Source organism: Geotrypetes seraphini, chromosome 2, assembly GCF_902459505.1.
Source record: "Geotrypetes seraphini chromosome 2, aGeoSer1.1, whole genome shotgun sequence".
Classification (NCBI taxonomy): Eukaryota; Metazoa; Chordata; class Amphibia; order Gymnophiona; family Dermophiidae; genus Geotrypetes; species Geotrypetes seraphini.
In genome coordinates, this window is record NC_047085.1 from 5,277,511 (window position 1) to 5,297,654 (window position 20,144).

General features: G+C 41.7%; 1 protein-coding gene across 4 annotated transcripts in view; it reads right to left on the reverse strand.

Moving 5' to 3' along the window:
- Positions 1–20,144, reverse strand: part of WDR97 (WD repeat domain 97) — a 197,391-nt gene that overhangs the window by 61,366 nt on the left and 115,881 nt on the right. For all 4 annotated transcript variants that reach the window (XM_033934237.1, XM_033934239.1, XM_033934238.1 and 1 more), the window contains exons 14-17: positions 18,995–19,144; positions 16,593–16,682; positions 1,378–1,422; positions 846–1,184 (exon numbers count right to left, since the gene is read on the reverse strand). In XM_033934237.1, the coding sequence (XP_033790128.1) occupies positions 846–1,184; positions 1,378–1,422; positions 16,593–16,682; positions 18,995–19,144 (624 nt within the window). The remainder of the gene's footprint in view (positions 1–845; positions 1,185–1,377; positions 1,423–16,592; positions 16,683–18,994; positions 19,145–20,144) is intronic.

The window sequence follows — 20,144 nt, forward strand, 5'->3', positions numbered from 1 at the left end:
TCACAGTGACAGAGATTGTATTTTTAATAAGTGATAATTGATAATTGACTCACAAATTTGTATGTATGTTAAGAACAGATGATCTATGATTTGTGTATCTTATTTTAATATTGAGGGTGTTTTGTATGGATTAGTTCCAAATTGTTTAAAAATAAACTTTTTCTTTTTAGGTAGTAAATGATTAAGATATTGGATTGTTTATCTATGTAGGATAATTATTACAATGAGCTACTACACAGTCTTTAGGGTTATATATATAGAGAGAGAATTTCATGTATTAAAGTATTCTTTGTATCTATTATGCAGTGCTCCCTGTTGGAACCCTTGAAAAAGCCTGTTTAGGCGAAACGGGTCCCGTCGGGCATACAATTGTTGGGGCAAGCAAAGTATACAACAATAAAGAATAATTGAATGAAGATTCATCAATGGTTGATTGCCTTTTTTGAAATTTGAATTATGTCTCATTGACTAAATAAGATTTTTCATAATCTATAAATGAACCCTGATAAGTGAGGTTACTCTTTTTGCGGATTTTTCCATTGAGCCTCACTTTCTATCTTCTATATTTCATTTTTCTAGTCTGCCAGACACCCATTACTCGGAAAGAGGATACTGGGTTTGATGGACTCTTGGTCTGACCCAATAGGGCAACTTTTATGATCTTATGTTCTAAGGAAAGGTCAACTCTAGCTCGTTGTTAGTGCTGTGCAATGTCTCATGGGAAAGGCAAATTCAGTCAGAGGAATTCCCGAATACTGAAACAGATGCATTTATAATTCCATATTCACATCAAGAGAAACTTCTACCCACAGGTATTCAACACAGAGACAGATGACTTACTATACCTCTTTCTGGAGCTGAACTAGCTCCTGCCCATCTTCTGGAACTTCTAGATCAGTGGCTTGGATTGCCTTTTGCTTGTCTAGCTCAATTTCTTCTAGCTCAGCTAATGGCATCTCTTCCTTCTCAACTAGTAGGATCATTTTTTGCTTTGCCGTTGCTGCCTTTTCCTGCTTAGCTAGTGGGATCTCTTCCTGCTCAGTTAGTAGAATCATTTCATGTTTAGCTGATTGGATTTCATTAATTTCAGACAGGATCTCTTCTTCACTTCCTGCCAAGACTTCTTCAAATCTTACCAGGACATCTTCTTCACTTTCTAGCTCCTCAATATACTCACTCATCCACTAGTGACAAGAACATAAGATGTATCTGGTTAACAATTAATGCACCTGTCATTTTTAAAACTCAGCTATAAAAGATTTATAATTATCTGACATGGGGTCATTGAAAGGGAGATGGGAAGATTGTGATACTATAAATATAGGAAATAAATTTAACACCAGCAAAATGTTGTAGAATGGCTAACTTTTGAGGTACCTCCTTAGCATCTTCTTTTGTATCATCAGTCTTCTTCAGTAGCCTCTAGAGATAGAATAGAACAGGTAATTACTGTCTGTAAGGATTAGGTCCCAATTACTGCCCCACACTCTCTCTCTGTCATTAGCAAGACAGATGCATCTGGGGACAATATCTTAGAGACAAGAAATCTCCCAAACATGTCCAGTTTATTGTCAGCTCTACAACCCTTTTATATCATTTTACATGAATCAGTGTTGTCAGCATGTGACGTAAATACAAACCATATATGGACATAGATCACATGAAACTTTAAAGAAATAACAAACATCTTACTATCTAAAGGTCAAAGTTTAAAGGTGCTTTGGTCAGCAGAACCTTTTTCTTATCTAAAGCTTCTTGCAAATACGATTATGAAAACAATTGAATGTACTTCACAACAAGGTAAGAACACACATCTTTCAAACATAAAATGGCCTTGCAGTATTTCAGAGAAGGAAAAACAAACAGGGTCTGGTTTTTTTACAGCTTCAAACACAGCCTAAGGAAAACTACAAGGTACATGATACGTGTCCCTTCACTGTCTGCTCCATCTTCCTTTCTTGCTATAATACCAAGACGCTGTCTAGTCTCCAGCTTTACATTCAACTTCTTGATAACGAAGTTCAGTATGTTTCCTCTATGCTTATCCTATGTTTCTTGAGATCTATTATTACTGATTTAGTTTTACCCATTACACTGAAAAGCTATTTCGTACATCCAGTAACTTTTCTGTGAAACAATGCCTCTAATTACTCCTGAGTCTAAACAGTTTCAGTCTCACTATATCACCCTTCCTTGATCATGAACTTACTTTTGTGATGCTTTTGTGAGTTGAATAGTTAAGCTCTAGAACGCGTTTAAGTTTAAGTTTATTTGTTCTTAATGAATCGCTTATTTAAATTACTAGGCAACGTACAACATAATAAAATCTACAAATAAAATATTAGTGTTAACATATAAAATAACTTTGTTATGGGTTAAAACTTACATGAATTGTTTGGGTAAGTGGGAAAAAGTTACAATGTTTGGATAGGAGAGAAGGAAAAACATAAAAGGAAAGAACAAAAAAGGGGGGGGGGTAATTTTAGCTGTTGCCAGAAATTGTGGTTAGAGCAGATTGTGTAGCTGCTTTTAAGAAAGGTTTCGACAAGTTCCTGGAGGAAAAGTCCATAGTCTGTTATTGAGAAAGACATGGGGGAAGCCATTGCTTGCCCTGGATTGGTAGCATGGAATGTTGCTACTCCTTGGGTTTTGGCCAGGTACTAAGGAGTAAGAACTGGGCTTGATGGACCATCAACAAAGCCATTTTACTGGCATCCAGGATGGCAAGTAAATCACCTACAAGATGGTAATTGCAGTCTCGGTGCTGTGCGATGTACGGAAACCTGCTTGATTTGGATGCAAAATTAATGAATGTTCGATGTGAGACATGAGTTGTTGAAGGCCACATTTTTCTAAGATTTTGGAGATGCAATTGAGATTAGAAACTGGTTGATAGTTGGATGGCAAGGTAGTATCTGATGATGGTTTTTTGAGGAGTGAAGTTATGATTGTCTTTTTCATACAGAAAGGAAAATTCCTAGTGATAGGTTATCTTGAATTATTGAAAGAATGAATGGGAGAAGACCACGGACAGAAGATTTAACCTATGAACCTGACAAAAAGTTGGCCTCACGTTGTTGAGGTTGAGAGATAGAGAGAGAGTGGATAATGCTGAGAGGTCAAAATTACACCATGTGTAGGTGCCTGAGAAGTTTTGGATGTCAGTGATTGAATTGTGCTCAGTGGTATGCTGTAGAGAAGGAGGAGTGAGGCTGATAGATGGTAGAGCATCTCGTAACTTAATGCTTTTCTGGGGGAAGGCTTCGGCTAAGCTATCAGATGAAGGTGAAGAATTGTGATCTGAGGGTTTGGTAGGTTGTTTAGTGGTAGAAGAGACAAAACAGAAAAGACAGCGGGTCGAAAAGAGCAAACTTACTCTGAGTGGGATATACAGTCAAGAAATCAAATTAAATTCTATTCTGGAGCAGAACTGAGGGTGTTTCTTTTTGTAGTGAAAAGCAAAAACATCTGCTGAAGGGGTGTCCCACTAGATAGAGAATGACACGGGGACAAATTTTTCCCTGTCTCCGCGGGAACTCATGCTCCTGTCCCATCCCTGTGAGTTCTTTTCCTGTCCCTGCCCCATTCCTGCAAGCTCTATTCTCATCAGCACAAGCCTTAAACTCTTTAAAATCATAAGTGTTCGAGGTTTGTACGGTTAAGTACGGCAAAGTTTACAGGAATGGGGCAGGGACAGGGATAGCGACAAAATTTGCCGGGACAGGGCAGAGAAATTGAGTTCCTGCAGGGATGGGGACAAATTTGTCCCGGTGTCATTCTCTACCACTGGGTTATGATCTCATACAAAGACCATGTGTGAGGTCACAGTATCCAGTTCAGCTTGAATGCCAGACAATTGCCTTTCCCTACCAGATATGTGACCCTGAAAGAAGTGAAAGAAGGCCACTTCTACAGTCTGACAGCTTCTTGACACAGAAAGTAGGAATAGTTAAGCTCTGGAATGCATTGCCAGAGGATGTGGTAAGAGCAGTTAACGTAGCTGGTTTTAAAAAAGGTTTGGACAAGTTCCTGGAGGAAAAGTCCATAGTTTCCTATTGAGATAGACATAGGGGAAACCAATGGGTGGGATTGAATATTGGTACTATTTAGGTTTCTGCCAGATACTTGTGACCTGGATTGGACACCGTTAAGACGGGATACTGAGCTAGATGGACCATTGATCTGACCCAGTAAGGTTATTCTGATGTTCTTATGCTTGTTGATATAGTATATTGTAACCTGGTTGTCTATCTGAACTAGAATTGATTGGATAAGCGTGTTTCAAAGTGTTCTTAGCTGCAGGAAGTTTATCTGATGAAGCATTTTTTGAGCAGATCAGACACCCTGAGTCTAGAGTCTATTTGCATGAGCTTCTCATCCCAGTTTGGACATATCTGCCATTAACTTCTGAACTGGAGGAATTTAGATTCTACCACCCATTGGAACAGCGAGTCCCTAAGTGGAGGAGTGACTAAGATGACATTCTGAAGATTCCCTCTGGCCTGTGTCCATTGGGTTGATGTGGTCCACTGAGTTTGGCTCCAATTGGGAAAGTCATGTGGTCTAAAATCTTCAGCATTTGATGAGCTGATACAGGGTGACGCTGGTGCATTTCTGAAACTACTGATATGAGAATTAAAATCCATTGTTGCAGATGCCCAAGTTGGTTCTAGCAGGGTTCCTATCATTTAGTTTTGTGATGGGCTCAGCTTGTAATCTGAGGTAGTTTATGATAAATCTCTAGTATACCAAGTATGCTTATTAAAAACTTTCTATACCGCATATACAGCCCAAAAGAGGATAAAAGCGGTTTACAATATACAAGTACAAACAATTTTGAAAAAAATTTCATTTACATAAAGAAAGAAAGGAAAATGTTTTGTTTTTTTTTAATCTGTGGAGGGGCATAATAAAAAAATACATCTAAGTCCGTTTTGGGCCTAAGTGGCTAGTTGCCCAAAGTCGGCAGTGTATAAAGTCCATTCTCGAAAAATACGTCCATAATTTTTTTTTTATTTGAGAATCGTCTAACTGTACGTCCAGCCGTTTGATCGCCCAGACCGCTAAGTTGTCTATCTTTATGTCCCATTCTCGTTCAATAATTCATCCAAGTCAAAAACACCTAGAAGAAGACTTTTGGATGTGGAGGGGCCAGCAAAGTGATGGACTGGCCACCCACCAGACATGGCATCAGAGTAGTGGGGCACCTTACAGGGCACTGCTGCGAACTTCACAAAAAGGGTGCCACATCTCACCAGAACTCTCTTATAGGCCATGGTGAGCCCCCAAAACCTATTAGACCTACCTGTCTTCCACCCCAATAGCCCTTATGGCTACAGGTGGCACCTATATGACATTACAGTAGGGTTGGGGGTGGTTGGGAGTGCACATTTTTCACCATGAATGCAGTGGTTAGAGTGGCTTATGGGCCTGGGTCCTCTTCTCTATTGTTGACTACTTAAGCCACCTCTGTGTAGCTCTACTAGGCTTTCCTATACCAGGTGCTGATGTCACAAAGTACAAGTTCCGTCTAGGCAGTCTCGCTAAACTTTTGGCTAGACTTGCAGTATAACTAAGTCTAGGTCAGTCAAGTTTCGCCCAAATCCCGCCCTCACCACTCCTCCTAAAACGCCCCTTTCATCTCTGGGCATAAAGGCCTAAGCTGCTTTTAGATACGTCTAAAACCCGTTTCGATTATCGGCATTGAACGACTTGTCTTTTTGATCGTCCAAGTGCCGGTGTAGGCAGGATTTTAGACTTATTTCCGTTTCAATTATGAGCCCCCAAATCTTTTTATAGCCATCAATTTATCAACAGTAAATTAAAATAATCAATACCCTAAAAATTTTATGAAAATAAATAACAGCATTATGCAAACTGCAGTCCCAAACTTATTTTTTTCAAGTTAAAAAATCATTTGAAAAAAGTGTGCTTTTAAATGTCTTTTAAAATTTTTTCCTTTCTCACATCTACAATTTTAACTTATCAGTTTGGTGATCGCAGACGTCATCAAAATCTGTCATGGAGGCCTACCCTAGAGACCTCTGAGGAACTTGGGTTCTGTTGGCAATGAATAAGCTAAGTGCAAGCTTCAAGTTAAAACTATAGCAATCAGCTGCTTTATATGAGAGTGGCAAAATAATTTGAATAAACATTAGGTTACAACACTCACAGTGCACAAATATTTGGGGGCAAAAATGAGAGCAGGAAACTTTTGCATCTCTGTTTCCTTTTCATTTGGTAATTGTGCTTACCCTGGTTTTCACATTGCAATTCGTTATGAATTTTCTGTTTACAGATTTAAGAACATAAGAATAGCCTTACTGGGCCAGACCAAAGATCCATCACGCATTTGGTGGTAAATAATTTGTTTAATATATTCATAAATGATCTAGAAACAGGGACGAAGTGTGAGATAATAAAATTTGCGGACGACACCAAACTCGGTAGGAGATATGCTACCACAACATAGTGTGGTTCTACTTCAGGAAAGGTTTCCCTAGATCAAACACGAAAACAAAAGTACTCAACTTCCGAGGCACTGACTTCGAACGCATGGGAGATTTTGTCCACCGGACACTGCAGAACCAAGCTATGACCAATGATGTGGAAGCTATGTGGTCATCCCTGAAATCTACCATACATGAAGCGACAAGCCTCTACATTAAATCAATACACAAACAGCGGAGAAACAACAAACCTCAATGGTATTCCGCAGAAATCTCGCATCTCGTCAAGGAGAAGAAAAAAGCATTTATTTCCTACAAACGAATGGAGACTAGGGAAGCTAAACTAGAACATAGGGCGAGGTCTGCAGCGGTCAAAACGGCAGTTAGGGAGGCCAAACTTCGAGTGGAAGAGACTCTGGCAACAGGGCCGCCATCAGAAATTTCTGGGCCCCTTACTGAGCAATCCTATTGGGCCCCCCACGCACCCCTTCCCCCCCCCCCGACACCCCTCCCCCCTTCTTCCATGGGCCGAATACACACATACTTTTCTGCTAATGCTCCACCTAAGCCAGTCCCGTAAAATCTTCTCACGTCCATTGGGTGATTTGGCATAGAGGAGATATTCATAAAAAGAACGTCCGTCAAGATCTTTACTTATAGACTGTGCCATTTGCTTTAAATCATCTTCCATCATTAATCCAAATTGCACAATTCTTTCTCTGTCTTTGTCCTGAATGGCATCTGGCCACATTGCTGGATCCTTCCAGTCAATAAATTTATGAGCAGGCGCTGAGAACGCATTTTTAAACAAATGTAGTTTATCCTTGTACTCCTTATGTAATTTTAATCATCTATGGATATGTTTGTATGTTTATTGTTCAAATGGTTTTATTTATTTCCCCAAATTTATTTTTGTTATACGCATTGAAAATATTTGATATTGCGTTTAAATCAAAATCTCAATAAACTTGAAACGAGTGCCCATGAGATTGTGGGAGGGTTAAATACTCAAAACTTAGAAGAATAACAATTTACTTAAAGTTTTTGCTACGCCAGCTTTCTGGTATCTTTATATACAGTGGCGTACGTAGCATATGTAACACCCGGGGCCCATCATTTTTTGGCACCCCCCCCCCCCATCTGTACGAAAAACATGATTTTTAGTAACAAGCCACACGTCACACATGAGTACCTAGGAAAAGGCAGCATCTTACATATTGCAGTGAGCAGTACATCAATACACCCATTGTAAAACTAAACAAGCCAGACCAGCACAGATCAATCCTACACCGTCAATCCTAACAGAAAACCATGTCTTTCGAACACACAGAACACAGAAAACACCTTCGCCTAGTATGGAATATGTCATCACAAACTAACCCTTCACTCTTTTACAAAACTGTAGTGTGGATTTTAGCCACAGTGGTTAACAGCTCTGACGCTCATAGAATTCTGAGCATCAGAGCTGCTACCACCACGGCTGGCGCTAAAAAACGCTCCACAGTTTTGTAAAAGGGGGGATAAAATAGAAATACACAGTTTCAACGCTCTAGCTCAGAGGTGCCCAAACTTTTTGAGCTTGTGAGCTACTTTAAAATGACCAAGTCAAAATGATTTACCAACAATAAAATTAAAAAACACAAAGCACACTATACGCTGAGAAAATGTTAATTATCATTCCTATTCTGGGTTTTCTTCAAAGAGGTCAAGGCAGATGACTCTATGCATTGTCACCTCAGTAACAACCATACAAAAATAGACAAATATACCCTCCATCCTTTTTATTAAACCACAATAGCAGTTTTTAGCGCAGGGAGCTGCGCTGAATACCCAGCGCTGCTCTTGACGCTCATAGGCTCCCTGCGCTAAAAACCACTATTGCGATTTAGTAAAAGGGGACCATATTGTAAAATATAGACAGCAGATATAAATTCAGAACTGTGCATAGTAAGTGAAGGGAAGTTTTCATCTCTGGGAATTTACCCAGTTAACCATTAAGTTATTTGGGCAAATTCCTTTGAAAACTGTGGTAATACTGCCTCCACTTTGCTAAATTTAAAATAAAATCATTTTTCCTACCTTGTCTGGTGATTTCTGGTTGCACTTTCTTCTTCTGACTGTGCATCCAATCTTTCTTCCCTTCTATCAGCCTGTATGCTTTCTCTCCTCCACACCTCATTCCCTCCCCCAACTTTTTATTCCTCTCTCCCTGACCTTTCTTTCTTTTTTTCTGTTTCTCTTCTTTCCTTCTGTTTCCCTGCCTGCCCCCTTTCTTTCTTTCTCCCTGCCGTTCCCCAAGCCACTGCCACTGCCGCTGCCATCGGGGAACAGGACCCATCAATGGATAACAGGCCCCAAAGCCGACGCCGATGCCGACGCATGCTCTTCCTGCTTCGGGCCGATCAGTCTTCCTCTCCCCGACGTCAATTCTGCCGTCGGAGAGGAAGTTCCGCCCAGCCAGGCAGCGATTGGCTGGCCCGAACTTCCTCTCCGACTGCAGAATTGACGTCGGGGAGAGGAAGACTGATCAGCCCGATAGATTAGATCGCCAAGACAAAGTGAGTCCTGGGTGATCGACTCACTTTGCCTTGGCGAGCTACTGGCGCCCCTGCCTTAGAACACTGCCTAGGACCCTGGGGGAGCCCGGGCCCCCTGTCAGCTCCGGGCCCCTGAATGCAGGACTGGTAGTACTGCCCTGATGGCGGCCCTGTCTGGCAAACAACATGAAGAAAGGGGACAAATCCTTCTTCAGGTATATTAATTCTAGGAAAAAGAACACAGACGGGATAGTATGCCTTAGAAAACCAGATGGGAACTGCGCAGAAACAGATTCCGATAAAGCAGAACTACTGAATGAATACTTCTGCTCGGTCTTCACCTGTGAGGTACCGGGGCACGGTCCGCAGTTGCAGGCAAGGCCCAGTGTGAAAGACCCGTTTCAGAATTTCGAGTTCACACCTGGCGACATCTACTACGAACTGGCAAGACTCAAGGTGAACAAAGCCATGGGACTGGACAATCTACACCCCAGGGTGCTCAGTGAGCTGCGTGATGTCCTGGCAGAACCGCTATCAGGACTCTTCAATCTCTCCCTAAGTTCGGGGAGAGTCCCCATAGACTGGAAAACAGCTAATGTCGTTCCACTGCACAAAAAGAGTTGCAGGGCAGAGGCTGCAAACTACAGACCGGTGAGTCTCACATCAATAGTATGCAAACTCATGGAAACACTAATCAAACGTAAATTAGACGCAATCTTGGATGAGGAGAATCTACGGGATCCCAGTCAACACGGATTCACCAAGGGTAGGTCCTGCCAATCTAATCTCATCAGCTTCTTTGACTGGGTAACAAAACAGCTAGACTTGGGAGAATCTGTGGACGTCGTATACCTAGACTTCAGCAAAGCTTTCGATAGTGTCCTGCATCGCAGGTTGTTGAGCAAGATGAAATCAATGGGGCTAGGAGAAACACTAACTACATGGGTCAATGACTGGCTGAGTGGCAGACTTCAGAGGGTGGTAGTTAACGGTACCCTCTCTAAAACATCGGAGGATACCAGTGGAGTACCGCAGGGCTCAGTCTTGTGCCCGCTCCTTTTCAACATATTCATAGGGGACCTAACTCAGGGGCTTCAAGGTAAGATAACGTTATTCGCTGACGACGCCAAATTATGCAATATAGTGAGAGACAGCAATTCACCTGATAGTATGACACAGGACCTACATTTGTTGGAGCTTTGGTCCTCGACCTGGCAGCTGGGCTTCAACGCTAAGAAATGCAAGATCATGCACCTCGGCAGCAGAAATCCGTGCAGAACTTACACCTTGAATGGTGAGACCTTAGCTAGAACTTCAACAGAACGAGACTTGGGAGTGATCATCAGCGCAGACATGAAAACTGCTGATCATGTGGAGAAGGCTTCATCTAAGACAAGACAGTTGTTAGGTTGCATCCGCAAGAGTTTTGTCAGCTGGAAGGCTGAAGTCATAATGCCCTTATACAAAACCATGGTGAGACCTCATTTGGAATACTGTGTGCAATTCTGGAGGCCACACTACCGAAAAGATGTGCTGAGAGTAGAGTCGGTGCAACAGATGGCCACCAGGATGGTCTCGGGGCTCAAGGATCTATCGTACGAGGAAAGGCTGAAAAATTTGCAGCTGTACTCACTTGAGGAACGTAGGGAGAGAGCAGACATGATCGAGACGTTTAAGTATATTACCGGCTGTATCGAGATGGAAGAAGAGATTCTCTTTCTCAAAGGACCCTCAGCCACAAGAGGGAATCCGCTCAAACTCAGGGGCGGGAAATTTCATGGCGACACCAGGAAATATTTCTTCACCAAGAGAATGGTTGATCCTTGGAACGAGGCAAACAGTGTGCAAGAATTTAAGAGCAAATGGGATGCCCATGTGGGATCCCTTAGAGGGTTAAGCCAAGGGAACCTGTCACCAGGAGTAGGATCCCTAGGATAGTAGACTTGGGGGTGGATCAAGGGCAGACCTGATGGGCTATGGCCCTTATCTGCCGTCATCTTCTTTGTTTCTATGTTTATTTAGTGGAGCTTGGACTAAAGAGGACTGCGAAGAATTGCAAAGGGACTTGAACAAACTAGGGGAATGGGCGATGAGCAGGCAAATGAAGTTCAACGTTGAGAAATGTAAAGTAATACATGTGTGAAGCAGAAACCCGAGGTACAGCTATACGATGGGAGGGATGTTATTGAAGGAGAGTACCCAAGAAAGGGACTTGGGGGAAATTGTGGACATGACAATGAAGCCGATGGCATAGTGCGCAGCAGCCGCTAAGAGAGCGAATAGAATGCTAGGTATAATCAAGAAGGGTATTACAACCAGAACGAAAGAACTTATCCTGCCATTGTATCAGGTGATGGTGCATCCGCATCTGGAGTACTGCGTCCAATATTGGTCGCCGTACCTTAAGAAGGATATGGCGTTACTCGAGAGGGTTCAGAGGAGAGTGACACGTCTGATAAAAGGTATGGAAAACCTTTCATATGCTGAGAGATTGGAGAAACTGGGTCTCTTTTCCCTGGAGAAGAGGAGACTTAAGAGGGGATATGATAGAGACTTAGAAGATCATGAAGGGCATAGAGAGAGTAGAGAGGGACAGATTCTTCAAACTTTTGAAAAATAAGAGAACAAGAGGGCATCTGGAAAAGTTGAAAGGGGACATATTCAAAACGAATGCTAGGAAGTTTATCTTTACCCAACGTGTGGTGGACACCTGGAATGCGCTTCCAGAGGGCATAATAGGGCAGAGAATAGTACTGGGGTTCAAGAAAGGATTGGACAATTTCCTGCTGGAAAAAGGTATAGAGGGGTATAGATAGAGGATTACTGCACAGGTCCTGGACCTGTTGGGCTGCCGCGTGAGTGGGCTGCTGGGCACGATGGACCCCAGGTCTGACCCTGCGGAGGCAGTGCTTATGTTCTTATGTTTGCACAGTATTTATTTTTTGTACTTATTTTCTGAATAGGAGAATGGCCTTGGACGCTTTATTCAGCGAGTCTGTTCCAATATCTGGTTAGCCCATACCACGGGAGCCCCTTGCACCTCCTTAACAGGAGATGGGATGTGCTCCCCCATCAATTTCTAATGCAGACACTAGTGCGTTATCAGAAATAGAAATGCTGGAAATTGCCCGACTTCCTAGGCATGTGTTAAGTGCACTTAAGAAGACACACCCCAAAGTGTTAAAAAAAGCAGCTGAGGGAGGAAGTGATGTCATCGGGGAAGCATAGACTAAACTTTCTGACTTTAGCTGTAGCGTACTTCTGCAGAAGTGCAGGTTACAGCAGCTCTGCAATTGCTGGCAGCGATCAGCCAGTGCTCTCAGTGGCATGATGGCAACGAAGAAGGTAGAGACTGACTGTAAAGTTGGGAGCTCAGGGCCCACGTGGCACTGGACAGATGGTGGATGATGGTGTAGGCCTGTCGCATGCACCAGAGGCTCCCAAGCTGCTGGACCCAGTCCCAGTGGAAACAGTGCGGCAGGAGTCCATCACAAAAGCAGATCTGAGCATGGAGGAGGAGGGGAAGTCAGAAATCGTATTGGTGAAGCTGCAGATCAGAGATGCAATTCAAGAGCTGAAGACATAACATAACAAAATTTCTTATATACCGCAGCTACCTTGGGTTCTGTGCGGTTAACAAAAATTAAAATACAGGTGTACATGGTATAAACACAGTTAATTAATCAAAAAATTCCCAGAATAAAACAGTCTTCATAGATTTTTTAAATGCCAGGTAAGAAGTAGGGAAAGAAAAAATACATAATAAATTGTTTATCCCGTAATTCTGCCTGATACGCTAAGATTTTACTAATGAAGCTCCCATACATATATCCTTTTACAGAAGGTAAATCAAAGAGTCGAAGATCACGTAGATATTTTCTATTGGCAAATTTAAAATGATCCATAAGATAACTGGGTAATAACCCACTGAGAGCCTTGAAACATATACAGTCGAACTAAGATAATACTGCGTCACGTCATCGTTTCTTTTCAGTCCAAAAATCAAACGCACAGCAGTATTCTGATTAATCTGCAACGTTTAAAAATTTTTCTTGGATATTGAAAGATAGAGCGCATTACAATAATCCAATGTACTGAGAACAAGAGACCGAACCAGCAATCTACAGTAAATGAAAAGTCGTCGAAATACAACTTAATTGTTCTTAGTTTTCAGAGTAAGAAATAAGATTTCCTAACTAAAGAATTAATATGAAAATCAAAAGACAGTTTGTGATCAAAATAGATTCCCAAGATTTTTAAGATAGAATAAGTTAAGTCATCTTTGATCGAATCAGATGGGGAAGCCAAGGAAAAAGTTGTTCTTTCTGAAATCCTTCATCCATATTTCAACAACCTCAAGGATCGATTGAGTAAACAATAAGGTGTCCTTTGTAAAAACTGTTATAGGTATCAATATAGTAATATCGTCCATATAGTTATATAATTTTACCCCAAAGGAGAAATTCGAAACCCAAGGGGAGCAAGATAAAGATTGAACAATGTAGGAGACAAAGGGGAACCCTGTGGTATCCCACATACGTTTTTCCATTTATGGGAAAAAGATTGTCCAAACATCCTTTTTTTAAAAAAAAATATTTTATTTATTCATTTTTAAATTCTTACAACAAGTGAATTAAACATATTATAATCAATTATCATATGGCACTTGTATTTACAAACAAATCTTCTTAAAATATAGAATAAATCCCCCCCCCTTTGTCAATATTCCTATTTCCATATGATATACATTCCCCATCCCACCCCTATATATCTACTACCCATGTGCTAAGAAATCTGATCATTAGAATAATACTTGATAAGATCGAGACTCTAAGAAACCTTTAAACCAATTTAACACATTGACAGTTAATCCTATAACTTCCAAACCTCCCAAAAGGATACGATGGTCAGCCAGATCAAAAACGATGCTACGACTGAACTGCATGATCAAGGCACTTGAACCTATGCTGAATAGCTGATAAAGGTGATCAAGTAATGAGGCTAATTCCGTCTCAGTACTATGGTAATGCAAAATTGAAAAACATTCAAGGTAATCATTAAGTTCTGAATTCACCAATCCCTCTGTTAGTTGTAGGAATGCCAGCAATCGGCCTATAATTACTCACGAGGGATGTTGCACCTTTAGGGAAACTTACGTGGAGGGGGTCGAGTCCTAGATGGATGTTGTAGAGGAGGTGGCAGTGGGGTCCCAGTAAGGACTGAAGGAGGTGCGCTCTGAGTTGTAGGCCTTAACCCACCATAAGAATCTGCAGGTGCGAGGCCTGCCAGAGTCAGTGGATGATCAAAGGAGGTGATGGCTTAGTTAGCACGATGGCTGCTCTAGGAAGATGCCTTGGACTCCTTAATAGAAAGAGCTCATCGAGCGCTGGGTCCCCGCCTGAAGGTCTGTGGTCTGTTTCCAAAGTTTTACCTTGAAAATGCGGCTGTTGCAGAGAGCCTGGACCTTTTTCAAGACTTGGTGGCTGCTACAATGCAGAGGTGCTGGACCTTCTGGGAGATGACTAGAGCTATGACCCGTGCTAATTTGAGATATCGATGGCCTTTCCCTTTTGGATTGGTGTTGATGGTGAACAGAGTTCATACTAAGGAGTCTACCTTATCAGAAGCCAAAGAAGTATTGCAGAAGGTGGGGGTGGAAATACCAAGTCAAGCTGATGTGGACTCTGGAAGAGTGGATGTGCACAGACAGGGAGGCTCAACACTCAAGACTTAAGAGATGTATTAGGGACATTTTTTGGGCTGCTGGGAGGTGGGGAAAGAGTGTGTGGGTTTGAGGTATGGTGGATGAGTTGCTTGGTGGTGGCCTGGATGTGTGATGCTGGGAACAGGAGGGGGAGGCTTCAAGAAGGGGGATGGCTGGAATGTGTGGCTGTTGGAGAGCGTGTGAGGAGTGTGGTCTGCGAGGGGTCTATGCGCAAGAGGAGTATGAGTGTGACATGGGGTGTGTTGGGAGTACATATTGATTTGAAGGGTCAGTTGGCTACCCTAGATGGATTCTTCCTTATGAGTAAATGGGAACATAGTGGAGTTCTCACAGGGGACTGGGGGAGGATGGGGGTGGACGAGATGGGGATGAACGAGATGGGGAGGAGAAGGGTAGAGGGTTTGTTGGTTAGGGTTGGAGCTGGATTGGGAGCAGGGCAATGGGGGTTAGAAGGCTGCAGGTGGTCTTATATAATGTAAGAGGCCTTAATTCTTCTTACAAATGGAAGGCGCTATTTAAGGAATTAAGTCAAGTGCAAGAGACACATTTGTTACAGACACATGTTTCCCTGTAGGTTATTGGGCCTCTGCTAAGAGGGGCAGAAAGAAAGTGGGATGGGTATACTAGTTTTGAAGGATCTTGGGTTTGAGGTAAAGCATAGGATACAGGATCTGGGGGGCTATCCAGGGGGAAGGTACACTTTGGTCAACTTTTATGTTCCCAATGAGCAGCAGAGATCCTTTTTACGGGGCTGCCTACCTTTGATTCTGAACCATTAGGAGGGATATTTGATCATTTCATCTTACCAGGACCCCTCATCTGGATAATTCAGGCCAAACTGTGAGCTATCATAGGAAAGATAGGAGGGATTTGTGGAAATTTTGGAAGAGCTCAATGTTGTGGATATTTGTTAATGGCTTCAGCCCTTGGGAAGGGACAACACCTTTTATTCACTAGTACACCATTCCTACTCACAAGCAGAGTATATCTTTCTAGAGAAGACCTGGGCCGACCATGCCTCCTCAGTGTGGTGGCATAAATGAATTTATTGCACTCTCCCAATAAGAAGTTCTGTTCAAAACAATTGTAATGCAGTCAGCAATTTAGTTCACTGGATAGTACATGGTTTTAATTGGAATTTATTGGAATTTTTAAACCTGATTTTAAAGATTTTAAAACGCTGTTTATTGGGAAAGTGCAATAAAGACATTTATGCACTCTCAGATTGAGTGTTTATTAATTTAACTCTTGCCCGATAAGTCCTAGCCAGGTTCCCTTTGATAATTCACAGTCAAAGGGTGGTTAGTGTTATTTTCTCCGAGCACCCCCCTCCTCACCTTACCGAGAGTTCAGCTAGGCCATTGAAGAGGGAGGGGTTTTGAAAAGCCATTCGGACACCTGGTCAGTCCTCTACAAAGAGGACATGTTCAGGAAAATCCAGATGTCTGGTAACTCCAGTATTTAACTACAGTAAATATATAGGGGCAGATTCTATATAGGATGCCAGTCTCAGCAGCCACCTAAGAAGCGGCTGAGAATCGCACACTGGTGTCCTATACAGAATCGTGCCTAACCTCCTCCAGTTCTCTAACCGGGAGCCCATGTCACAAGCACTGGTTACAGAATCGCACCTTAAAACTAGACGCGGTCAGCTGAACTGATCACGGCAAGGAAATCCCTGATCGGGGGAAAATACTCCTGCAGCGATCAGTTGAGGAGTCCCAAACATCGGCAGGAGGGATACCCATTCCCTCCTGCCGGAACCCTTCAACACCCCCCCCTTCCCCACGAAGTGTCCCAGCATATCCCTCCGCATCTCCTCTTTCTCTCATGCATATCCCTCGCAGATGTCACCTGCATATTCCTCCACATCTACTGTACCTTATATGATTTTCCAAGCCATAGTAGATATAATAATGCTGATTCCTTTTTGAGGCCAGTGAATTTGATTTCAAGTGTACGATCATCTTTCTAAAGGACATAATAAAATATATACACTGTCAATTGGAACCAACTCATCTGTCATCAATATCTTTATGCATTTTTAACAAATGTTTTATTAACCATGAAAAGAAGTTTGTGATAATTTTTGAATGCAGGACTTCTGCAAACACTGCACCAAATGAAGTTTTGCATGGCTCTGTTCATTTCGTGTTGGATTCATGCTGGTTTGTATTAGCTAAGCATAAGCATAATCAAAAATCTTACTCTTGGTAAAGTTTGGGCTGATTATCAAATTGCCCACATTGGAGCAAACCCGTGAATACTTTTTGTTCACTTTCTTTGCACCAAAATTGCAAAGGGGTAGTCCAGCTAAAAGGTATCACCTTAAATGTTTTATTTGAGAACATGAAGAGTTCAGTTTCCTGTTGTTGAAAATACAGAAACAGAGAGGCTGCGTTTTATCAATCCTCCATTTTGAAAAGTGACTCCTTCTTGCTTTTAATCTCTCTTAAGTGGGTCCTGGAGTGCCCCCTTGCCAGTCAGCTATTCGGGATATCCACCATGAACATGAAAGAAATGTGCTTATAATGGAGGCAGTGTATGCAAATCAGGTTTATGCATATTCATGGTGGACATCCTGAAAACCTGACTGGCAATGGGGCACTCCAGGACTGATTTGAGAAACACTGTTATACTAAATGGACGCATAGAATAAAACAAACCTCATCTCTTAGGTTTCTACACATTGGCCTGAGGCCGGCGTGGACATGGTTTGGGCCAGAAGTGGCCTTAGGCGTCCGTAAGTGCAAGATCGGTGCCTTAAATGCTGGCCTACATTGATGAATTTTATATATGTCTGTCATATGGCTGTTTTGTAATGCTTATTGTGACTGTGGTACTGTAACCCACCTTGTTAAAGGGGGGATATAACCAAATAAACCATAAACAAAAGACACAATTCTGGACATGGCATCTGCTGGTGATTGATAAGCAGTAGGCGCCCATTTTGCAGAAAAAGGCACTTAGTGGTTTACATTCAGGTACTCGAGCATTTTTCTCTGCTCCTGATTTGGAAGGCTGGATGATTTATTCATTCAATTTTCTATACCGTTCTCCCAGGGTTTACATGAATTTATTCAGGTCCTCAAGCATTTTTCCCTGTCTGTCCTGGTGGGCTCACAATCTATCTAATGTACCTGGGGCAATGGGGGGATTAAGTGACTTGCCCAGGGTCACAAGGAGCAGCGTGGGTTTGAACCCACAGCCTCAAAGTGCTGAAGCTGTAGCTTTAACCACTGCGCCACACTCTCCCCATTTTTTAACTTCATCTGTATTTTTAAAGTTACATTTTTTTAAGACAAATATGTTCTTATTTTCAGTTGGATGATATACAGAAAATTCTACATACTAGTTTGTCTTCTCATATAGACTACTGCAATTCATTATATTTAAGGACGTGTAAGCCATTATTATCTAGATAACGCTTATTGCAAAATACTTTAACAAAGATTATTTTGTTTAAAGTTAAGGATGATAAGGTTATACCATTATTAGTATCTTTGGAAGAGCTGAGTTTAACTTATTTTGGTTTTCTTTTCAATTGTTATATGATAATGACCCTACTGTATATAAATGGCCTCTTGTATTAATATGCTTGAATAACTATCATCGCCATCTGTTAGGCTGTCTTCACATAAGAGATTACATTTAGTTCAGCTGTCCTAATGTTGTGGAATTTGTTGGCCATGGAACTTTGTGTAGAGCAAAACTATTTGAAATTTTGTGATTTATCGAAAAAATGGCTATTTAGTAAACATTTCTGATTTCTGTTCTTGTGTTTTTGTAATGATAATGTATTGGTTATAATTCCTCAGTATGTAGGATAATTGATTTCAGAGGTTTAAGCGAGGTTACAATGAGCCATCCTTCTTAACCATAAAGAAGACAAGCACCCTAGCTGATGATCTGGAGAGTCTAATAAACTTTACGTAGGTTCTCCTTCAGTTATTCCTACAATATCTTTAGCCCTTGTTTAGAAAGGGCAGATATTCTGCTCAAGGGAGGAGAGAGCAAGAGGAGTGCAAGATCCAGGAGGGAAAGGAATAGGAGAAGTGAAGAAAGAACATGAGTGTCCTGAGAGTCAAGAAATGGAAGAAGGCGCAAGGAAGAGGAGGAAATGCACGAGGGAAGGAGCAGACAGCATGAAGAGAGCACAAAATAGAGCTTGAGGAGAGCAAGAAGTGAGGAATAAAAGAGAAACGCAGAAAATGTGAAGCAGCTCACAGAAGGATCCAGTGGGCTGAATTTCTGGGGTTAGGAGTTCAATTTCTATTCCTCACCTGTGTGCCCTTTGATTTCATGTGCTTCTGTAAAATTGACTTTTGGAGGAAGTCTTGTATGCCTTTTAAGGGCTTGGAGGCATCTTCTGCAGGCAGGTGTTTTGGGGGAAACTTGATCTCAGCTAAATCAAATGTATCCACTTTGGGAATCTGTGGAGGCAAAAAGATTGAAAATTTGTTTGGATTTGAGTAATTAACTTAATATAGAGCACAAGCCTATTTGTCTTGATGAGGAAAGATTGAGGAGACCCTCAGGAGGGACATTGTGTTAATGAGACATGACTTATAATCAGACCTATGAGCTAGACAGAGCATGCATTTCTTTCAGCACAAATGAATATTTCTGCAGGAGAACTTCATCTTTGCCCTAGAAGCTGACGGCTGTCTGCTGACAGATTCTATGAAGACAATTTCCAAGAAATGCTTGGGCCACAAGAAAGCCATAATGTCATGTCAAGATGACATGGTCATGGTGGTATAGATAAAGCTGCTGATAATCTACAAACAAGATTAGGAGGGAGGGAGGGTGGATGGTGCCCACCCTCAGGAATCGTTGACCTTAGTATTAAGAATGCATTGTCAGGGAAAATAGAGAAGTCATATTTGACAGTAGGTGGCACCAAGCTTCATTGTGACTCAACTGCAATTATATATATATCAGCCAATCATTAAATATGATAAAGTGTGAAAATCCAATGAAAATTAAGTTTGTAATTAGTAGCTATGCAAGACTCTGGATCCCAGGCTACTAAGCTTGGTTATAAAAGGTAGGATGGATCGGACAGCACATGACATAGCGGTACTCTGTGCTGTTCTTCTGTTAGCCTAACTGCTGTTACTATATCCTATTTGGATACTATTTTGATGTAGGCTGTCTTTTGTTTATTGCTATTAAACATATATTATATACAGCAATTGGGCTGTCGGTGTGAGGTCATTGAAATACATTGGCGGGGCTAGCAGCAGTCCCTTCATTATACAGATGATATAGTTTTGGCTTTTCCTATTGTCTCGGATTTACAAAGGCAAATGCACTCAAGCCTATAGAAATTGAATGGGCTTCGGTGCATTTGCTGTGGGGAATCACTGCCAAACCTTTGTAAAAGGACTCCTTCATGAATTATGTTTTTATGGAGATTTTTGTTTGGAT